This window comes from Plectropomus leopardus, chromosome 7, assembly GCF_026936395.1.
Source record: "Plectropomus leopardus strain MGB_pleo_1.0 chromosome 7, ASM2693639v1, whole genome shotgun sequence".
NCBI classification, from domain to species: domain Eukaryota; kingdom Metazoa; phylum Chordata; class Actinopteri; order Perciformes; family Serranidae; genus Plectropomus; species Plectropomus leopardus.
The window spans coordinates 4,150,691-4,174,250 of record NC_142182.1 but is presented as its reverse complement, the minus strand read 5'-3'; the positions used below and the strand labels follow the sequence as shown (position 1 = coordinate 4,174,250).

General features: G+C 37.6%; 3 protein-coding genes across 7 annotated transcripts in view; 2 read left to right on the top strand and 1 right to left on the bottom strand.

Moving 5' to 3' along the window:
• The window catches only part of mapk8ip1a (mitogen-activated protein kinase 8 interacting protein 1a), a 28,191-nt gene extending 20,328 nt beyond the window's left edge, over window positions 1-7,863 (top strand). For both annotated transcript variants that reach the window (XM_088079696.1, XM_042496445.2), the window contains one exon: window positions 478-7,863. In XM_088079696.1, coding sequence (XP_087935822.1) covers window positions 478-550 — 73 coding nt within the window. In that variant the 3' untranslated portion in view covers window positions 551-7,863. The remainder of the gene's footprint in view (window positions 1-477) is intronic.
• Window positions 7,864-8,891: 1,028 nt separating this feature from the next.
• cstpp1 (centriolar satellite-associated tubulin polyglutamylase complex regulator 1) lies at window positions 8,892-14,783 on the bottom strand. The gene is made up of 9 exons (XM_088079697.1): window positions 14,551-14,783; window positions 14,263-14,365; window positions 12,784-12,914; window positions 12,424-12,508; window positions 11,347-11,432; window positions 10,674-10,884; window positions 10,299-10,408; window positions 9,667-9,730; window positions 8,892-9,571 (listed from the first exon to the last, which is right to left on the bottom strand). The coding sequence occupies exons 1-9, from the start codon at window positions 14,630-14,632 to the stop codon at window positions 9,403-9,405; spliced, it is 1,041 nt and encodes a 346-aa protein (XP_087935823.1). The 5' UTR covers window positions 14,633-14,783; the 3' UTR covers window positions 8,892-9,402.
• Window positions 14,784-17,645: 2,862 nt separating this feature from the next.
• ckap5 (cytoskeleton associated protein 5) overlaps window positions 17,646-23,560 on the top strand; it is a 36,894-nt gene continuing 30,979 nt past the window's right edge. For all 4 annotated transcript variants that reach the window (XM_088079695.1, XM_088079694.1, XM_088079693.1 and 1 more), the window contains exons 1-2: window positions 17,646-17,773; window positions 21,004-21,099. In XM_088079695.1, the coding sequence (XP_087935821.1) occupies window positions 21,043-21,099 (57 nt within the window). In that variant the 5' untranslated portion in view covers window positions 17,646-17,773; window positions 21,004-21,042. The remainder of the gene's footprint in view (window positions 17,774-21,003; window positions 21,100-23,560) is intronic.

The following is a 23,560-nucleotide window of genomic DNA, read 5'->3' as shown; positions in this document are numbered from 1 at the left end:
GAGGATACCTGACGGTATCCCCAAACTATTTTCTAATTCACAATAAAAATTCACACTGGGAATTGTGTTGTACTTTTAGTAACATAAGGTGCAAAAGTGCATAAAACAGCATCAAAATAGAGCTTGTTTATCCAAAAAAATGCTAATGTAGGATCCCCCGCAACCCTGACAGAGGTCCTAGCTAAGCCCCTAATGTCCTAAAATCCTAGAAACATTCTGAAATCCTTGAAACGTCCCAAAATCCAAGAAATGTCCTAAAATCCTACAAACGTCTTCAAACTGAGAAATGTTCTAAAATCCTAAAAACGTTCTAAAATCCAAGAAATGTCTTAAAAACATATGTGAGGCTGCCAGGACTGGCTCTTGGCCCCCTGTCATTTTTCAAAAGTGACCCCCAAGCAAAACAAGTTGAGTGTCCCTGTCTTATGGTCTGTGTTGTCCTGTAATTTCCTAACTGTCCTCTCTGGTGTCCCTCAGGAGGGCCTTCCGGCAGTATTACAAGGAGCACATTGGCTACTCCTGTCCCACTGAAGACATCTTCATTGAATAACCCCTCTCTCCTCGTCCACTCTATGTACTGAAGACTCACTATGTGCATGTAAGCCTGGTCTTACACAGCAAACTGGACCACTGATTTATCTTTGTCAGAGTTCTTGCATGGTGGATTTCTTTTCTTACCTGCATCCAGTGATACAGCGAGCTTTTCCTTCCTTTAGCCATGTCACAATATAAATACCTCTATGGATGAATAGGATCACATGAGATGTTCCATACACTGGGGACATCATAAAACTACCCAAATTCCAATGCAGATATCGGATATTTATACACTTTATGGGCTAAAATCACTTGCATTAAACTACAAATAGATATTGGATGTAAGACCATATAGACAGCCTTCAGGACTATGGAGTTAATTTAAAGACAGAATGTTTATATCAGTAATTTGTGAACATGCAGCTACTGTAGAAACAAATTATTATTCATCAGTGACAAATTTGGTAATTAATCAAAAGGAAATTTTGATATTAAAACCCCCTTTCTCTCTGTACAAAAAACCCTACAAGCACTCGCTACCATCTGGCTGTTTAATGCAATGAGAATGTGTACGATCGGCATTCACAGCAGGATCCAGTGACTCTGCAGTACTCACAGCTATTTATCGGCCCCAACTCCGATCGGCATTGCTGGGAACGCAACACTCGGCCTGTCTCCACCTAAGTGGCACTCAAACATCGATCTAAATTAGTCTACACTGAGTTTGAAAGTAAGATGAGTAATAAGCAAGAGATACAAAATGGAAAGTAACCATTATAAATTTTTCACAGATCTTTATCCGTGGTGCTTTCTACTGTTAAGCTGTTCTCCTGCCCGTCTGTGACATCAAATGGTCCCCAAAAAAAAAAAAAACAACCCATACACGTGCACAGAAAGCTTTATTTATCTGCTGCAGAGTGGTGTACACAGCTCTGCTCTACTTGCAATGGGAAAGCAGTCTGTAGCCTATATTCAGCTGGTTTAACTGTGTTTAAAAGACCCATGTGCACACGCTAATTTTGGTGGCGACAGGGCTACTATTTGACCTGTCTAAGGCCACATTTAGATGAGGCCCCACCAAAAAGGGAAATGATTTTTTTTTTTTAAAAATCTAAATTCATATGATACCGTTAGAACGATCCTCGTGTACATGGATCTGCAAAAACAACCGGAAACGCAGTAGTGTGCATACCAGGCCTGTAGTTGACAGTGAAACTTTGTAATGACACACCACAGAGGAACACCACGTGTGTGAGCAAAATGCGGCCATGACATCATCATTCTCGCAGGATCCGTGCGCTGCCAGTTTACATGGCGACAGAAGAGGTCACGTTCTCAAAAGATTACACTCTGGAACCTGGTTTGAAACGTTTTCCTGCCCCCAAAGTGCCATTGTATTTGTAACAAAAGGCCAAACAGCAACAAAAGTTTAACATTTCATGCAAGAACCATTGCTGTGTAAACAGCCCCTTAATATTTGAGTGGGAGTGCAGCAGAGAAAAGCATCTCCCTTATTTATCATTCATCCTTTTGACCAAAATGAAATATTAAGTATGCTCAGCCATGTCACTGGTCAAAAGAAGTGTGTTGGGTAAACTAGCAGCTTCTGTATGTTAAAGTAAACAAACAAGAATTTGAATTACAAATATTTTCATGAGAAATTCCAGCTTGAACTTGAACTTAAATTGTGCTTCAGGTGAAACAAGCATTTTAGTTGTACAGGTGTCGCTGCATTTATTGGCCTGTAAACAAACCCAGGTCAGTCGCCTGGAAGGCAGCTATGCTGACTACAAATGCACACTTAAGATATGAAAGTCTACAAACAAAACAAGACTGCGTGTTTATGAAAATCAGGTAAATCTTCTGTCTTTGAATTAGCTTCATCGCTGACTCTACAGTGAAGAAGGGCTTCTTATTAGAAACAGTTTCCCCCAGCAGTTTAAAAGGCAGTCCTTCGATGGAACGTAAACAAATGGACCTGCTTGTTTCTTTGCACAGTCCAAAAAATATATAGAAGTATAATTCTGTATCTTATAACCCCGAGACTTGACAATCTACTGTTGAAGACCTTTGGAGATGCCGTTTAAGGTGCCTAATTTCTCTTTTTGCTGCTTGATTTTTCTTTTCTTCCAAATGTGGTTCCAACCACAAACCCTTCATGCAGGGTTTCTCTGGTTGAGCGATGACACATTTTTCCTTTAACTGTGTGTAACAACAAGGCCCAAATGACGCTGTGCAATTCAGTATGTGTGCAAAAGAACAGAGTGGTGGGACAGTGGATCACTGTGCAGTCATGTCCGTGTCCGTCCACATTACTTTCAGCTCAGACTTCTTTTGCATTGCCTGCTCAAATCTAGAACCAAAGCTGTGGTCGAGCCAGCATGGAAATACTCTTTAAATATAGAATTTGTTTCCTTTTTTTTAAACTAACATATATTTAAAAGGAAATGCTGAATTTGGCTTTTGAAGACTTCACACACACAAACTGACTCACAATCTGATGTGGTTATTTAAATGAGGAGAATTCATTTCCGTGCTGTTCTTCCATGGTTTTGAAGCCATTAGAAGATTAGCCACGAGCTTAAAGCTGCACCAATCGACATGTTTTACAACACTGGATCAAATGTGCAATTTAAAAGAAGTCATTCTTCGTGATGAATCCGCAGAGACCCAACAATGCTGTAATATTCATCTCCAGTGGCGTCCCTAGGGGGGATCGTGGGGGCCATGGCCACCCCGATACAATTGCCGGCCACCCCACCAGCCTTCCATGACAAAAAAAAATGGAGGCCGACATTACTGTCTTTTTAAGACTGTGGCACGTTTATTTTTTAAGATAGTGTGGAGGTAGTGATATATTAAAACTAGACAATCTAAGGCATCCATTGGTACCAACCATTTTCATCTAGCTTGTTAATGAACGCTCCAGAGAGTAACAATATTACGAATTTAGGAGGAAAAAAGTCATAGTATTATAACATTAAGCTCGTAATTTTATGATAAAGTCACAGATTTAGACTGGAGAGTTGGGTAATCTGGTGTGAAAAACGAAAAATTAAGAATAAATGATCAGGAGTGATGGATGAAAGGTTAGTGTACGTTCAGGTTCAGCTGCATCTTGTGATATTTTAAATGTCCTGATTTTAGACTTTGTTGAATTATTATTTTAACCAGTTGGGATGTATACAGCTGTACACTGTGTACGTAAACTTTTGCAGATCAGCTAGAACAGCTAAAAGCAACAGGCAGCTATTTTCAACTAAACGGCTACGATAAACCCCTCGTGCCCTACCAGTCCAGTACCAAACATAGCGTAGCATTTAGCAGCTAAAGAGATATTTTTCTCATGAGTTCATGGAGACAAAAATAGACTTAAAAAAGTGAATATTGGATTTATAGTCAACAGGCCGTCTGAGACGTAATGCTAATATTGCTCTGTGTCTGCCAGATGTGTAGAGACAAATACTTTTCTAACTCCAACTTTTATCTTGTCGTGCTGCCCCCAAGTGGCCTAAAAAATCAATTAATGCAGCTTTAAGATTCAGAGGTCGTATTCACAAAGCTTCCTAGTACGTAGAGTTGGTCCTAGTGACGAATCTCTAAGAAAATTATGAGAATTATGCTATTTTCTGAGAAGTTCCTTTTAAAGTTAAGACTTGGGGCCGTTTTCACAAAAATTATAAGACTAATCTCAGAGAGCTTTTAACTCAGCCTAAAAACTTTTAGCAAGGAGTCCTAGCTTAGGAGTGATTTAGGAAAGGTCTCAGAGCAACTTTGAGCAAGGAAGGAACAGAGACTTTTATCTTAGTGGGGAGGTGTGGTTCACCCCTTTGCTAGGTATGACACATTTTTTTAACAGATGTGATTGGTTGTCACAGACACACCCTTTTGTGAGCCTGCAAGGTGCAGACACCCAGTGGAAATGAAATAAACTGCATCACAATGGGAGACTGTGAAAGTACTGTCATTGTTTGACCGATGACTGATGGTAGGTTGAGACAGACCATTCATCAGTGCTGCACTGGAGCATTTTGCAGTTTTCTAAATATCTTTGTGGAGTGCTGGGCTGTTTTTTGGGGCTTCAACTCACACGAGCAGGATCAGTTCGGGTTGTAACTTTTTGGGCCCGTTGAGAACTCTAATGTGTGCAAATCTCTAATGAGATCGCCCACGAACATTATCCCTGCACAATCTCATCTGTAGTATTTCACTAACTCACTGTCATCCAGCATTTGGAGAATATTTCTTCTACCACTTTGTGTTTCTGCCATTTCTTCCTCTGTTTAAGAAACGCTTAAGCCTCTTTAAAGTCTTCCTTCCTACTCCTAACAGTTTTTCACCTTTAGAGCTCTCTTGAAGCTTAAGACCCTTTGAGAATAATTTTTATCTTTACGAGGATTTAGCCGTAACTTTAAGAGGATATTCTTAGAAAAATCATAATTTAAAGCATTTTCGTAGAATCCTGTCACTAGGAGCAACTTTTAGTTAATATGTTAGTTAATAACTTTTGTTAATATGGGCCCAGACCCTGGTCAAGGTAAAAGTTATTCACAAAGCATCTGAGCCCTTAAGAGAGCTCCTACAGTGAAAAACTGTTGAGGGTCAATCACACCGAGACGTGTCGCGGTAGATAGGAGCGGGGCTGCGTGCACATACTTGGCGCCTGGCAAAAAGTGGCATTGATGAGCGATGCGATTCCACGCCTCGAGCTGAAAAGTTAAAAATCTTTTAACTTTAATGTGCACCCAACACCTGCCAGAAAAATGCGTAATGTGGTTTTGCTGGTGACGCTTTTCTAGTGACACGTCTTGGTGTTATTGGCCCTTTAAGAGTAGAGAGGAGGACTGTTAGGAGCCTCAAGAGTTTTTTAGGGAGAGAAAAAAATGGCAGAAACACAACAAGGTAGAAGAAATAATCTCCAAAAGCTGGATGACACTGAGGTAATGAAACGCTAAAGATAAGATGGTGCTCAGATAATGTTTGTGGCATTTGCAAGGCAATAATGTGATGAAGACACTGAGATTTTGGGCAACTGGAAAAATGCAGCATTGTGATCAGACAAACCACACTTTCACAGTCTGATATTGTGATGCAGTTCATTTTATTTCCACTGGGTGTCCACACCTTGCAGGCTCACGAAAGGGTGTGCATGTGACAACCAATCACATCTGTTCAAAAAATGCATCACACCTAGCAACGGGGTCAACCACACTTCCTCACTAAGACAAAAGTGTCTGTCCTGTCATTGCTCAGAGTTTCCCTGAGAATTTTTCTAAATCACTCCTAAGCTAGGACTCCTTGCTAACAGTTTTTAGACTGAGTTAGGAGCTCTCTGAGAGTATTTTCTGAGTAATGTTTATGAATACCGCCCCTGAATGTGAACATTTGGACTTGGAATTGAGATCTGCAAAAGCAGTTGAACTTAATGGTGTAAATAGATTTGAGCACGTAAAGTCAATGGAAATGAAGTCTGAAATGTTTTGTGTTGAAAAAAAAAATCAGTGCCTATTTTTTTTCTCTGGTGTAGTGATGATGACTGTCCTCTGTATTAACGGCTGACTTCAGACGTCTCCAAGGAAAGAATTTAATTATATACAACAGCCAGTCTCATTCAGATAGCTGGATATGAGTTGGTACACCTCAGATGGCTGCCATGAAATGTTAAATAATGTAACTGAGACTCAAGAGAGCGAAGATATTAGGCCGAGCAAGGTTCAAATGGAGCTGGTATTGTTCCTCAGTCATTGTGGTTGTTTGCTGTTTGATTAATTACATATTTTATGTAGAACTGGTCAATATTTTGCCCCGTTTTCTATGGGAAGAACACAGAATGATATATGACTGACAGAATTACATCATTTTTAAGCACTTTTTCCAGGTCTTGTTTGCCATTTTTATTTTATTTTTTTAAAACTAATTTTCAGGTAATTTTTCTGAACGTTTTTAGTAATTTCTTGCAAATTTTGGGGTCTTTTCTTCTTTTGTTGCTTATTGCCTTCTTCCCATGTTTTTGAAAGAAATTCAGTTGTGTAAAATCTCACAATAATGCTGCAAAACGTGATTATAGATTAATGTCGTGCAGCATTATGGTGAAATTTTACACAACTGAATAAAATCCATTATAGCAGCATCAGCAGTCTTTGCTGAGATTTTAGTGGAGAAGTTTTGTCCCATGATCTTGCTGCTTTTGTAGCCCAGGGAGGATGAAAATTCAGGGCAAAATGCCTAACATTCATAAACTTTGGTGCAGCAAATCCCATTCCTTGCCTTCCAGACAGCCATTGTCTTATATATCACATTTTTTTCTGGTATGGTATGAAAGTAATTCACTCATGCAACAGGAGTTTCACTTTGTCAAAATACAACCAAAGAGCCTGAAAAAATGTTTGCATTGTTCATTTCTGCAAACCAATGATAGGTTTTAAAAATATATATATTAATATTTAATCATATCATCAGACGTTTTTTGCCAATGCAACAAGCGGAGTTTCCATGACTTCTTTTTTTCCTTGCAGCAGTTTGTCACTCTCAGGATGGATAATTGATCTGTGATCCATTCAGAGCTGATCAGATCACATCAATGGATGAGATTAACAGCCGTTTGTAAGTGAAAGTAAACTTTAGCCTCAGCAAAAATCATTCAGTCGTGGCAGCTCGCCATAAATAAATCAATGTGAAACCCTGAAATGTTGAAATTTAACATATTTGTTGTTTGCAGAAACATATAATGTCAAAATTTTCTTCTGACAACTGGGCTTCAAAATATAAGCAGTCAACAAGTTAAATATGATGAATTACAAATTTTAAGTATCTTTAAGTATTAAGGTCTGTTTTATTTTTTATTTTATTTTATTTTATTTCATATTTTATTTAGTTTTTTGTCATATTTTATTTAACTTTATTTTATTTTTTACATTTTATTTTATTTTATTTGGAGTGAATGGAAATCAGTGGCAGTCTGGAAGAAAGAAAAGATTTATTTAAAACAGCTTTCCACCACGTGTTGATTTCCATGCCAGCCGTCTGAGGTGCACCGCAGGAAGTTGTTCTGATCCACCAGAAAGTGTCCTTTCTATGTATTCCACTATTGTGATTCGAACACCATGGGGATCTACTGTACATGACTCATCAATATAGATATATCCTGTATAGATACTGTATGTATGTATGTTTGTATAGGATCTATTATTGTATGCTGTTGGTTTGACCAAAACCTGGGTGTAACACCGCATGATATCGATGTTGTAAAATGAAGACACAGAAGACACACAGACTGGTGATAATGGTGGTGGTTATTCTTGTCAATAAATCACATTTACAACTGCGCTTAGAATACATGTGCTTAATGAAGATTCAGTGTATTTGGACTTTAAGCCAAAAGTCAAAAATCTGAATCGACATGAGTTTTCTTGTGTCGACTTTTACAAACATTTAAACCTTAAAACCCAAAACAGATGATTTATTTTGAAAACATGGAAAAAAAGGCAAATTTGCAAGAAATATCCTGCAAATTGCATGAGATTGAAGAAATTGGTAAAAGGTGGCAAGAAAAATAACCTGACAAAGAAAAGAGACATTGAGAAATATTTTTTTAGGACAACAAAAAATAGTGTAAAAAATCCAGAAAATATTACTCTAAAAAATTACAATTAATATATGCTTCTGAAATTATGTTATAGCAAAAAGTAACATTTTAAGCACTGTTTTCAGGTTATTTTCTTTTGGTAATTCACTTGTAACTTAAATGTCTTGCCAAAATTTGTGTTATTTCTTCAAAAGTTACTCATTGCCTTCTTCTGATGTTCTTGAAAAGAATCGGATTGATTTCTTCAGGTTCCAAAGAGTTCGCCTCATTCTTGGGACAGAAAGTCCGGATATCTGCTGCATCAATTTGGCTTTTTTAAGCTTTTTTTCTTTTTTTAAAACCAATTTTCAGGTAATTTTCTTGTACTTCTTACTTTTTTCTTCCTCCAGAAAATTGTATTTATAATTACTATGTGTTTCAGAAATTATTTTACAGAAAAATTATATATATATCTTTTTTTCAATTTTTTGTTCTGTTTTGGGTTTTTTTCCTTGTTCATATATGTTTTTTTACTTTTTGTTTTTTAATGTATTGTTAATTTTCTTGTAATTTCAATGTCTTACCAGTATTTGGGTCATTGACTCCTTATGTTCTTGAAAAAGAATCAGGTGGATTTTCTCAGGTTTCAAAGGGTTAACATTCTTGGGACATTAAGTCAGGATATTATATTGAAATCTGTCTCTGCTGTGTCTCCCAACTCACACTCCCTTTATTACAAATACAGTATCAGTCATATATCAGTTAAGGTTGACCAACAGAATTGTCTAAATCAGGTTTCACAGTTACGTCTTTATTATTCACAGTGTGAGTGAGGATATTGATTAGTGTCCTATCACATTCACATATTGAGCTCTGTTTCATTCTTCAATGAAAAAAGTAATAAATACATTAGCGCTATAAATACAGTTCATGCTTGAGCAGGTTATGAACAGGCAGGAATAAGAGTGTGTTCTTTAACATGCTTAACAACAGACAGAGAACCATACTGTATGTGGAGTGTTACTGTTATATATCTATAATCAGCTTGATTATATAGACCACCAATGCAAACATTTAGTTTGGTCAGATTACGCCCTGCAGCAGCAGAGCAGCACGTCACATGACCACATGCAGACATGAGACCGGGACCACACAGCACAAAGACAACGAGACGATGGTGTGTTCTGTCCGTGTGACGTGTGCGCTGATCCGCCTCTAGTTAGTGGGTTTCCATAGTAATGGCAAAGACATGTTTGACCACACAGCCGTTAAAGAGTCACGCAGTGGTGAAAGCTCAGAGGTCAGTTTTCAGAGGAGTCCGTCTCTTCTGTGGAGCCGTCGCTTTCCACCTCCATCTTCCTCCTGTGGTGGATGTTCCTCCTGGGGGAGGCCTTCCTCTGCACCTCCTTCAGAGCGCCCACCGCGCTGCCGCTGCTGTTGCTGCCTGGACTCACTGAGATTTGAGCGATTCTGGACAGCGTGGAAGGAGAAAAGAGATATTAAGGGAACAGAGGAAAGCAGAGAAAACAGAAAATGCGTGTGTGTGTGTGTGTGTGTTTTCTCACAGTTTGTCCAGTTCCTGGTCCATCTCTGGGTCAATGAGCAGCTCTGCCTTGCTGGGTAACGCTCCTGCAGAGAGATGGGAATACATCACCTGGGTGAACGCACTAATTTCAGCTCCTTTACCAGGTGAGAGGCAATGACACACCCTCACTAATTACCCTCCTTCTCCTCCTAAGCAGCTAAAACATCGATCCAAATACATCTGCACCGAGTTTGAAAGAGAAACTGAAAAATTCAGATATTTAAAGAGAAGAAACCACCGTAAGTTTTCAAAGACGTCTGTTCTTGCTGCTGTATACAGTTTACCTGTTCTCCTGCCTGTATGTGACGTCGCACGGACACACCAACAAACCCCCCCCCCCCCCACACACACACACACACACACACAAAAACTGACAGAAAAGCGGACTTGTGTGCTGCAGCGGTGTGTTCACAGGCGGGGGGAAAGCAGTCTAGTAGTATCAACGAAAGAGGCCACTTGTGTGATGAGCTCAGAGAACTGCTGCCAACCCTGCAGCTTTACAGCTCTACAGCATGAACTCCAGATTAAAAGTAGATATTAGCATATGCAGTTTCAACAACAACTTTGTATGTAGTAGCAGCAGCAGCACGGTCACGTCAAATATTTACCTACCAATATTTTGGTTGATGGTCTCGTGTTTGGCCAGGCTCATTAAGAAGCTGTAGTACGAGACTTTGTTGGTCTGTTCCAGTACTTCCCCTATACAGGACCTGGGAGGATGACTACACACACACACACACACACACACACACACAAAACAGTCTGCTATAACACACGCAACAACAAATCAGTGCTGCATGTCATTTCTTGTTAAGCTGCTGTTTGCATTCTCTTCACCTGTTCGACAGAAACAAAGCCAATTTGCTCACATTTCGAAGGGTTAAAGTTGTGTGTCTGAGGTTGAAAAACACTCAAGAGCACAAATATTGAAAGAGTGTTGATATGGATGCTAACACTGGATTTTGTGTGACTGTGCAGGTGTTTTACCTGTGTTTGAACCGCTCACAGAGGGCGTCCACACACTGAGCCAGAGTGGACGGATCCACTCCGTCCTGCTGCCGCTGCTCCTCCGTGTCGTTCTCCTCCGCAGCCACAGAGGGGAGCTGCTCGATGGAGGTGGACGTGGGGACGATGACGGTGTTCGGACTCTTCCCCGCTAACAGGTCCTGGTAGATGAGCAGCACGCTGTCCAGGAACTCTGCAGACACGAAGGACGATCGGCAGCTGGACGTCAGGAGGTGAAGCTCTCTTTGATTCAGTTTTTGTTATGAAATGGGATTAGACCGCTGACACTGGCTTTCATTATAACTTAGATATTAGAAATAAATTAAATATAACTCCATCTTGTCAAATTGGGTAGATTAGTCCCTGCTCACTATTGGTAGTGAATCATTTTCTATTATTTTCATATCAGATATCTGACAAGAATTTAGCCCCGAAATGGGTGAAACAACAATAAATCTATAACAAAAATGGATTTAAAAAATGTGTACAACATCTAACTTTCTGTAAAGAATCAAATTCAAACTGTTTGAATTTGATTTTGTTGAGAAATAAGAAGAAACAAACGCAGATCCTTAACACGCACACATTAATAAAGATCACAGCAAAACTGTGACTGGACTGTAGTGACACGTGGAAACTGCAGTTTACAGTGTACCTTGGTAGTAAAACTGCAGCTGGAGGGCGTAAACGAAATCAGAGAAAGACATCAGACAGTCGATGGCGTCGTCCATCAGAACAATTCTACAGGACAAGAAAAGAAAAGCAGAAAACATCTTTACATCAGACTTCGGTCAGCTACATAAAGCTGTACCTTTTATAAAAGTAAGTTATTGTCTTTCCTGCTCAAACTTTTAATATATCCTGACAGTAGTATTGTATAGTATAGTACAGTACGGTACGGTACAGTATAGTATAGTATCGTATAGTATAGTATGGTATAGTATGGTATAGTATAGTATGGTATAGTATAGTATAGTATAGTATGGTATGGTATGGTATGGTATAGTATAGTATAGTATGGTATGGTATGGTATGGTATGGTATGGTATGGTATAGTATAGTATAGTATGGTATAGTATAGTATAGTATAGTATGGTATAGTATGGTATAGTATGGTATGGTATGGTATAGTATAGTATGGTATAGTATGGTATAGTATGGTATGGTATAGAATAGTATGGTATAGTATGGTATAGTAGTACATGAGACATGTAATCTGTGAAAGAAAGAAGCTCGTCCGCCTCACAGTGCTCCTAATGGCATTTGCAGAAATCTGACACGTTTTAATCCCCTCTTAAGACTTTCTTCAGAGTAAAATATTTAATATGTTCCTACGTTTTATTATCCCTCTGCGGCCATACTTTTTTTATTTTTATTTTGAACATTAATATATGATCACTGCGTTGTTTTCATTTTTCAAAATTGTTTTATTGCTGCCTCGTCTTTAAGCACGTTGTAACCTTATTAAGAAAGCTGCTATATAAATAAAGTTTATTATTAGTATTATTATTATTAAATATACACAATGTAACTGCCTGATGATGACTGCGCTGCACTTCACTTGTCAGTAAATTGAACAGACACATTTTCACAGCGTGAAATGTAAAAGCTGTGATAACCAAACAAACCTTTGATTACATTCGTGCAAAGAAATCCTGCTCAAAAGAGTTTGTTAAAAAAATATGGTGTGTAGAGGAGAAAGAGCGTGGCGTGTTTTCTGAGGAGTCCCCACCTGGCTGCACTCTGCACCAGCTCCAGAGGGAAGTCTGGACACAGCAGCTGCAGCAGAGACCTGTACTCCAGCATGGACAGCAAATCTGGAGGACAACCACAGAATAAAACTCATTTCAGATACAGAATACCCAACAATCAGAAACTCAGAAAAATGTTAAAGACAAGCAAACCAACAAGCTGATTTTGCACGCCATTGAATTAATATTTGAAAATTATTGACAAAACTCTTCTGTATAGCAAAGAGGACTTCCTTTTTTTAATTCACTTCACAGTTTCTAATAACTTTTGCACTTTCAGGCAATTATTTAATGACTATCACATTCTGACGTTAATGAAAAAGCTCGGCGCTCTCGCTCACCTCCGCTCTTGCCGATCTGTCGGTAGCATCTCCAGAAGACTCTGATGAAGGAGGCTCTGTTATGAGGAGTGGCTCTGATGTAGTTATACTCTCTGAAGAGCACGTGGTTACTGTTCTTCACGCTGCTGAAGCTGCAAACACACACAGACAAATGACAGAAGGAAGCACCTGAAAATGCATGTAGTCAGTTAAAAACTGAACACAAGATGCAATAAACTGTGTTTTCTTGCACAAACTCTGTCAGCTGGACGACAGTCAAACCTGTGAAACAGGAACGTGATTCAGTTTTGTCACTGTACAGATTACTTTAGCTTGTCTCCGTGTATCAGCCGCCCACATTTAATGCTTTTCTAGATATTTTTAAACCAAATTTAAGCATTAGAGGTAGGTATAAAGCTAAGCTGTATATATGTACATATGTATGTATGTGTTCCCCTGCAGAAGTAGGTTAGATGTAGAAATATGGTTATTACAGTGAGTTAGGTCCATCTACATTATTATATATGTATATATAATGGATTTCAAAATCATTAAATAGTCTCACTTTTCAATTTGTGAGGTATTAAATGTCATAAACAAATGATCTGATTTCATTTATCCATCTTTGGATTTATTTTTGACAAAATGAGTCAAGCTCTTCTGTGTAAAAGTCCACATTTCAGATGTTATAAATCTTAAAACCTACCACTGAAACCAATACTAGGATAATTATTTTTTTAATATGTTGCCCTCCTTCTGAGAATTCATTAATTACCGGTAGGACCAGAAATTGTCTACGCTTTTTACTGTCGAGGAACTGAAGTAAATATTTTAAGCATCGAGAAAGTAGCACTCTTGGTCAATGTGATGCTCCTCAAATTATCACCGAAATACTTTTAGAAAGTTGTATGTTTATGTATTTAACTGGCTTTGTATTGCATTTTAACTGGATGCTGCGCCTGCATATTTACATGTGCGACAGCTGAATTTGTCTGCTGTGTTTATTGGCAGAATAATGTTAATGCTGCAAACTCAGCCAGACTGCTCTTAAAAAAGATTTAAAATCTCAATTTGAAGGATTTTAGGACGTTTGCAGGATTCGGGGGCATATCTAGGAATATAAGAATAAGGTTTTATAATATTTCTAGGATATAAGGACATGTTTAGGATTTAAGGACATTAGGGACTTAGCTCGGACCTCTGTCGGGGGTGCAGGGGATCCTCCACTGGCACTTTTTTTGATAAACAAGCTCTATTTTGATGCTGTTTTATGCACTCTGACACCTTATTTATGCTAACAGTGCAAAAACAATTCCCAGTATGAATCACTTTGTTTTTTATTGTGAATTGGAAAATGGTTGTGGGGCCACCCTGCACCCTATCAAGGGGCCAGATTTGGCCCTTTGGCTGTATGTTGAGTATCACTGCTGAGACCCTCAGGTGAGCCGTGCCTGCACGTGCAGCTGCAGCAGGTGTCTGACTGTGTTGAGTCAAACTTACTATTCAGCAAAGTAGCGGATCACCCCAAACTGCGTGTACTCCTCTTTATGCTCCAGCAGCTGAGTCACCGCATCACTCAGGTAGAACAACACGTTACTGTCCGCTGGAGGACGGACACACACACACACACACACACACACACACACACACACACACACACACACACACACACACACACACACACACACACACACACACACACAGCGATGTTAAATGAAAATATACACAAAAGAAGGAGTTAGCTAAACAGCTCGAGTGTTAGCACCGCACAGCTAACACACAACATACCGAGGTACTCCTCATCCGGGACGGCGGAGTTAAAACGGTTCATTGTCGGCGTCCTTTCCGGTAATAACGCTGAAATTAACATTAATAAACTTGAGATGTTTGAAGCTGTGGTCGGTAAATTATCTAGCTAGATTAGTGCAGCTTTGGGATTTTGCTGGCCGTCAAATCTCTGAGTGTCCGGACATCGACATGGTGGCTTCCATAGAAACAGCAGGATGTTGTGAGTTACACTATTTTAATGCCCCCAAACAACACAGCACACAAAGGTTCCCCTGCTGTTTTTACATGATGACAATTACAACAATAATAATTGTAACAACAATAAAGCAAGAACATTAATAATACCTAACTGTACGTGATAATAATAATAATGATACTACTACTACTACGATTACTACCATAACTACTATTAACATTACTTCTGCTACTACCTCCTCTATTACTGCTACTACTACTAATAATAATTAATAACTACTACTAATAATAATAATAATAATTATGTTAATGATAATAATAATATTGCTACTACTACTATTACGAATAATGATACAAATGCGTAATACTGCTACTTCTACCACCACTATTACTGCTATAACTTCTGCTACTACTGCCTCTATTACTACTATTACTAATACTACTACTAATTTTAATAGCAGTGATAATAATGAGGATGATGATGATGATGATGATGATGATGATGATGATTCTTCCTCTTCTTCTTTTTCTTCTTCTTCTTCTTCTTCTTCTTCTTATTATTATTATTATTATTATTATTATTATTATTATTATTATGTCATAGACTACCAGTCATATAACTCACATTATATTATTATAATACATTACGAATGTAATGTTCAAACGTTAATTCGTAATACAAGGTAAAATGTGGATTTATTAGTCATTGTTAGTCATTTTTTAAACAAAGTTTGAAAAATGAAATTATAATTTGTCTTTGATCCTGCTTCATCTTTGGAGTTGAAGGGTGAGTAATAACTTGCTCAATGTAGAAATGTACAATAAATACATGGTTAAGATACCATAAAAACTACTATAATATGACAAATATGTACAATATTGCTGTTCCAGAATAAGAAAATAATAGTTTTGTGCAGAGTTGTGCAAAGATAACCTAAACGCTTTTAGGACATATAACCCGACTTTTGCGTGCATGTATGTGTTAATATACAAATTTACATTATTAATTTACATTACATATGAGAATAATTAGGCATTAAAGATACGTCGTGGGATACACAACCGGCAGCCAGTCAAAAAACATATGTTTAAAGACAAAACACTACCCAAAAATCGAAAGATTTACATAGTTACAGGGAGGGCTTAACATCACAGCAGCCAATCAAATTTCTCCAAAGGACAGTCAGTACGCGTGATGGTCCAATCAGAGAAGGACTGTTATACCTTATGGGCGGGCCATAGTTCAAATGCAGCCAATCAATGGCTTTGCCGAGCGACAAATAAGGAAGCTGCTATTGAGTCAAATGGAGAATTTTTTGATGTGAGACGAGGGTCCAATATTTGGGGTGTACTGGTTTACTGGTGTGTTCTGGTCTGTGTTTTTTTCCTCCTGCAGTGAGACTGTGCACAGATTAAACACAGGAGTGATGTAGTCAGGGTGGTGTCCCTGTCTCCGCCCCTCCTCTCTCTCCGCCCTTGGAGACATTTCAAAAAGCTGCAACAAGTTGGACACAAGCAGCAGGGACAGGACCGGAAATAAGTTTTCATTTCTGTTTGAAATAAGAGCGCAAAATGTCTCTGTCGCTCAGAAAAACATAAACAAACGAAACTTCATTCCGCAATTTAAATTTACTCCTAGACAGCATATGTTACTTCATTACATACTTTGTATTTACAGACAAACGTTTTTTATTATTATGATTATTATTATTATGATTATGATTATTATTATTATTATTATTATTATTATTATTATTATTATTATTATTATTGTTGTTGTTGTTGTTATTATTGTTATTATATTAATAGTTTTTAGACACTGGTTCATTCAGTGGTCAATTCTTCCACTTGTATGTAAAAGTAAAAGTAAAAAATGTACAGATAAAAATATTGAGACAATATTGAGACAAATCATTACTTCAGTAATAGCAATGCAATCATTCAAAATCAGAAGGACAAAAAAAGGTATTGGTTAACCTAATTAGTAATACTGATAGTTATATACACACACACACACACACACACACACACACACACACACATATATATATATATATATATATATATATATATATATATATATATATATATATATATATATATATATATATATATATATATATATATATATATATATATATATATATATATATATATATATATATATATATATATATATATATATATATATATATATATATATATATATATATATATATATATATATATATATATATATATATATATATATATATATATATATATATATATAATTCAGCTAGAACATGAACAATAATCATGTACTTTTCAGATTTTTCAGTTAAACTCTTTTTGAGGTATTTGTTTTTGCTTTTTTTTTTTTTTTTAATTTAATTTAAAAACAAGTTTCAGTTTTTCTTTAAAAAATTAATTATGTTCCATTGGGTACTTTTACTTTTAATATTTTGATCACTTTTTTCCTGATTATACTTACTTTAACTGAAGTAACTCTTTCAACACAGGATTTTTACTTGTAACAGAGTATTTTCACAATGTGGTGTGAGTATTTCCAAAAACTGAAATACTAAATAAATTAATAAAAAAATAATTAATCATAAATGAATTTATAATAATACATTTACTACTACTACTAGTACCACTAATAATAATAATAATAAATTAAATAAAAACAAAAAACTGAAACTGAATTCTTCCATCACCTGTCACAGAAGGTGCATTTTTCATTCATATCAGGAATGTATGATTTACTATTATCTCTCAAATTACTAATTAATTTCCATATTTTTAACACTAATAAACATTTAAGTGAAAACTTGATGCATAATTAGATACTTTAAAAAATGTATTTGATATTTTGTATTAACAGAGAAACGTCGCTTTTATTTTGAAGCGGAAGTTGCGGTGTCTTTTCAGGGCGGCGCTGCTAACGCTTGTATAAAGCTCGGCTGGGCTCCTCCGTGGTGATCCCATTATCAACCCCATCCAGCCGGACAACCAGCATCGTATTGTCTCCTAGGGACGCGAACAGGTATCCAGCTATAAACAGCTATTGTCTCATTTTGCTCAGCAGTCGTATTTTACCCCGAGTTAGCATGCTAGCTTGTTGCAGCTGCCGCGGTGAACTGCGTTGTTCGGCCTGGCTGTGTTGGCGCTTGTGGACGGTTAGCTCGTAGCCTTGTTTCCAGGCAGCTAACGGCGGCTACCTGCCGCTAGCAAACAATGAAGTCTAGCTGTGTATATAGACCTCGGACATTTATACCACATATGCTTACAGGCGACGCCAACGCGAGCTGCTTGTGTTTTGTTGCTGTAGCGGTTTGAACCAGAATGAGCGGGTTAGCATGCTAACTAGCAACTGTCACAGTCGTTGCTAAGTTAATGGCGCTCACCAGACTAGCTAGTAACTAACTAACGACTGCTGTTTAACGTGGTGACCACTCCCTGTCTGAGCACACTGGAAACGGCACCGGTGACATTTGGTGAAATGGTTGGCATAGCTCGAGATATGCTGCTAACCTAATTGAGTGTGACTGGCTGTAACGTTATTTGATGGTGCAGTGCCTGCAGGGCAGTTAGCCCTCCTCCAGCCCTCCTCCTGCTCATTCTTGTGACTAGTTCAAAATTTTCAGCAGGAATTTTGGCGGTTTACTGCAACCTCCATCATGCATGCTGTCATACCTGACATGCGTGCGAAACACATTTATAACTGGGATAACAGCTGGGTGACATCATGTCAGTCTTGTGTTTTGTTATCGTCTGTGGTCTTGTCTGTGATGGAAGTGTAACTTAACGTAAATGTGGTCTATTATCAGTTCAGAAGGCTTTACTGCAGTTCATAGGTTAACAACTGTAAATTCAGTGCTGGTCAAAGTACACAAGCCTATTACTCGAGTAAAAGTATAGATACTCGTGGTCAAATATTACAGTTGAAAGCAGGTGAGTCAAATTATTAGTTGAAATATTGCAGTACTTGTTAAAAATTAAACAAAAGCACGTTTGTTTGTTTTTAAATTGCAATGCAATTGTGTTTTATAGCATATTGTGAAAGGGGGATAATACACACATCACATAGGTGCAAGGCTATAAAAAACTGTGTACATGAGCAAAAAAGGTATAGCCTTCACACATAATCCATGACACACAAGTTTATTGAAGGTAATGTTTAGATCCTGCTTGGGTCTTTATCAGGTCAAAATAACTGACCATTATTTTTATCTGGCGAAGCAGATAAATCCAAGCAGGATCGAAACGTTTTTAATAAACTTGTGTGGCATGGAGTAAGTGTACAGGTGTTACCCTTTTGCTCATGTGTAACATATTTGTCACAATACATTCACAGATCATAAGGACTCGTAAACAACCCACTGAATGCACAGACGTGCTTGTGGAACCTGTTGAATGAAAAACTCATTGAATACGTTGCAAAGCTTAAAGAAATGCCCATAGAGTCACAAAATAACATGCTTTCTCAGGTTGGATGGGGAATTCTTGTAAGCTGTGATGAAGTTTGTGCGCAGTGAACAGAGCAGCTATGTAAAACGATTAGGACAGTAAAATTTTTGATTTTTAAAATTGTGAGTAGTTGCACAATAATTGTGATTAATCCCATTTTTTACTCTCATGTTTTAAATTACATTATTTGCATTTTAAAAAAGGTTTGAAGTACGTATTGACAAGGGAAAGCAATTATTACCAGATTGTCTTTATTAGGAATTAAATGATCAAAAAACTGCATGAGACTTGTCTAAAGTGGGCAAGTCTGCAAAGGGGAGACTCATGGGTGCCCACAAAACCCATTTTCATTCAGATGTCTTGAGATCAAGGGACTCCGGTGAATTGCTGTTTTCCATTGCCAAAATGTAGCCAAACTTTAGAGTGTCATTTAGCCCCCTTTACTGAGAAACTAGCATGACATAGAAACCCCTTGATTCATCAGGTCTTCTTGTTTCATGTGATGCCAGTTTCATCACTTTAGCTTTAAAAAGCAGCCCAGTACAGCTGCTATAAGAAAGTAATGTCGGCCAGCGATTAACACGATCAAAACAAAAAATAAGGTCTTATGTATGGACATTAATCGCATTGTGATTAGCGCATTAATGCTGACAGCCCCAAAAATTATACAAATTATTCTTCATCTCAAAGACTTCAAACAGAGACTTGATGTATGGCCATAGGTGATCTGGTGGCGAATCCTCATCTCTGTCTGCTGCTGTAGCCATTACTAACAAGGCAGAACCAAATACAACTGCCTGCTGATGACCTCCTGTCTCTACCCGTCTCTACTGATGAGCTGCCCAATCTGAGGAGGGCATGCATGAGGTAGAGGCACAGGAAAAGCCTAACAAGGGACAGAAGTTGGAAGAAAGAAGGAACTAGCAATAGCTGTAATCTCTATATGTATAACTTTAGTTCCTACTGCTTGTTGTAACAGGCTAAAGTTGCACTAAGTTAATTCGCATAGTCCCTGTCAAATAAACTATATAAATAAATAAACACTTCTTTGACAAACAAACCACACACAAAACTACATGATTACAGTTAATGGACTTTTGTTGCATTTTAGAAAAGAAAAAAACCCATTCATTTTCATGGAGTCTGCTATGATTTTTGTGACACACAGTGTTATGAGCTTTTAAAAAATACTACAGTGTATCAATATGCCCATAAGCTATTTGAAAGGGTTAATATAAAAAGTTTGCATGGCTCCAAGCTGACAGCTTTTTGCTGAGATGTGGGTGATGTCTTTAGCCTGTTTACTAGACTGGCTTGGATCAATATGAAATATGAACCCGCAGCCTCTCCCTGAGTGTGCAGTAACAATCACATGCTTATGCTTGTGTGGAAGTAAGTGCATGGGAGTGAGTGAGTTTGCAGCTTCAGAAATTTCTTTACATAAAGTGGATTTGGTGAAGTGCTCTTACAGGACTTTAGATTTAAAGAGACTGCTAGGGCAACTAAACCAGAGCCTTTTATTTTTTTTAATTTCAGGTAACGATATCTGCCTAAAAAAGCCATTCTTGGTTGTCTCTAATAGAAATCCGCCTCTGTTTGCTTTTTTCAACAAAACAGAAATTGCTCATATATTTCATTTTTTCTTTGGGTCACCTCAAATGGTTTAATAGTTGGAATACCATTGTTGTACCAAGTGTTGCTTTGCAAGATTTCTATCAGACATTTTAGTGTTCACTTACTTCCCCAGCAGTAAACCACAGATGAATATTTTAAATGTAATGTGTCAATAATTCTCTTCTTTTCCAGTTGAGTACCTTTGGGGAAGCCCACCCCCGAGTGGCCACCATGGGGGACGATAGCGAGTGGATGAAGCTTCCCATCGACCAGAAATGCGAACACAAGGTGACTTCTTCACTGACTGATATTTGTCCTCAGCGACAGGGTTTACAAGCATAAAATATCAGGGCTGGACCCGAATATTCGGCTATTCCGATATTTGTTAATTGTGTAGACGTTCGGTTTTCAGTTTAGGGATGTAGATATTTGGGTTTTTTGTGTGTGTGTGTTTTTTTTTTTTGTGTCATTTCAGTGTTTGTGAGAAACAATGTTAGTTTTTTTGTAGTTGGTACGGTCTGTAGTAATATGACCATGATAATAAAAATTGACACAATCTGTGTAATGTTACAAAAAGTGTATAGAAAGTTCATTGAACAACACCTCAGGAGTTTGAGTTGGTCCGCACGGACCCTCTCTTTCTCTGTTTGTCGTGATACTTCTGCTGAGGAGTCGACAGTGACACGGATGATAATTTTACTCAACGCTTCTTAACGGGTTTATTGACTTGAGTTGAGCAATTTTGGTGTGCGCAGCACTGGAACACAAACGTGGGCGTTATAAAGGGGGGACTTCATTGCGGCCCTGTAGTGCGATCTCTGTGTAAAAGTGGCTTTAATTCGCTGTACACGAGTCCAAAGAATCCTCCCAAAATCTGAATAATACCAGCATATCCCACATGTCTAAATCCGAAAATGCTGCATTGCCAAATGCCAAAATGGAATTTACTGATCAGCATCAAATTCAGCAGATTGTTAGACCCTGAAATATTAGTCCGCATTTAAACATACTTTCTGCAGTTTACTTAAATATCACTCACTCATTTAAAAAATATTTCCTTGAAGTCAAATCCTGACAGGCGATATTCACAAAAAATACAAACACAAGTGCCCTGTTATGAGTGAATGTTTACTTTGACCAGCTAATGTTTCATACAGATCAGCTGGTATTCACTGCATCTCATATTATTTACTCAAGTTAATGTTTTATTGTACATTATTATAAATTACAATCACTTCTCATGTTCACTGTTAATTAAAGTTCAGTTCCCACCTGATAATCTTTCTTACAGACATGCTTACTGCGTTTATTTGGATCCTTATCCCCAAAGGGCTTTAAATTTGGGATTAAACTAATACACACATCTAATCCAAGTCTTACTAGCACTCTAAACCAGTTCAGCATGACATCAGTTTTAATATGATGTACTGTAAGAGTCTAATGAGTAAACGATGTAAAGCCTTGGTTATTTGTTGTTGTTTAGTTTAATCTTTCCTCAAACTTTGTCTCAAACAATGGCTCTGCATCAAACAGGCTCCTAACAGGCTGCACGTTAGGCTGCTTTATACAGTCCAGAAGCATCTGAACTTCTGCCTGGATGGTTAAAGGATGAGGCTGGAGATATTCTAGGTTTTGCTTACTGTCTAATTATCCTGTGAAATGAGCCATACCAACAGTGAAATGTCTCTAACAAGTAGTTTCTGTATACCAAAGCCTGATTATATTTTGTTTGTCTGTGCCATTTAGCTCCAATGTTGTCCTTAAACATTTTAAGTGATATCAATGAGCCATGCTGTTGCACTGAGAAAAAAGCGTCTTAGATTAGCATAAAAACACACCGTTGTTGGCTTTGACTCAATCCTGCATACACCGTCCTGATGTTACAGATGCACTCCATTTCCATTTTTTAGTTTCCTCTACATACAGGGTTTGTTTGGTTATGAAAAACCTGGAAAAGTCTTGGAATTTGCCAGTAGCAATTTCCAGGCCTGAAAAGATTTTGGGGAAAAAAATCATGGCTTTTTGTCTCACAAACCTGTTTAATAATACATGATGTGGTAAAGGGTGGTCGGAAATGCAAAAATCCTGTGATAATTTCTGTTCTTGGTTTCTGGCTGTGATAAATGGTGAAATATTTAGTGTTGGGTTTTTTTGTGTTTTTTTTATTTAAAGAAAAAAAAGCCAAAATGTTTTCTCATAAGTCTCATGAAAAATAAATAAACAAAAATGTTTTCATGTTTTCTTTAAAAATCAGCAGAAAAATAAATACAAAATACAGCCATTTAACATTGTATGACCCGCCCCCAAGCCAAAATAGAAAACATAGGTCCCTCTTTCATGCTATATTAGTTGACATGTACCTCATAAATCCGGTCTCCATTAAGCTTTTAATTTGAGCTAAAACAATTGTTGATTACTAAATTACTTCATCAACACAAGAATTGCATGGCAGATACTTTGATAACTGATAAATCGATTTAGAAAATTTCCAAGCAAAATTGCCAAAGATTCAGGGGTCATAGCTTCTCAGATGTAAGGTTTCAAAGTTTGTCTTTGTCATATATGTTACTAAACTGAATATTTTGGGCTTTTGGACAGCTGGTTGAATAGAACAGGCAGTTCAGATGTGTATCCAGGAATGAAACAAATAAAAGCCAGCAAACATATTTCCTGCTGTGCACTTAGAGGAAAAATGGAGATGACGTACAGCAGATGTTATGAATGTAGGCCACATCCTCTGTCCATTATA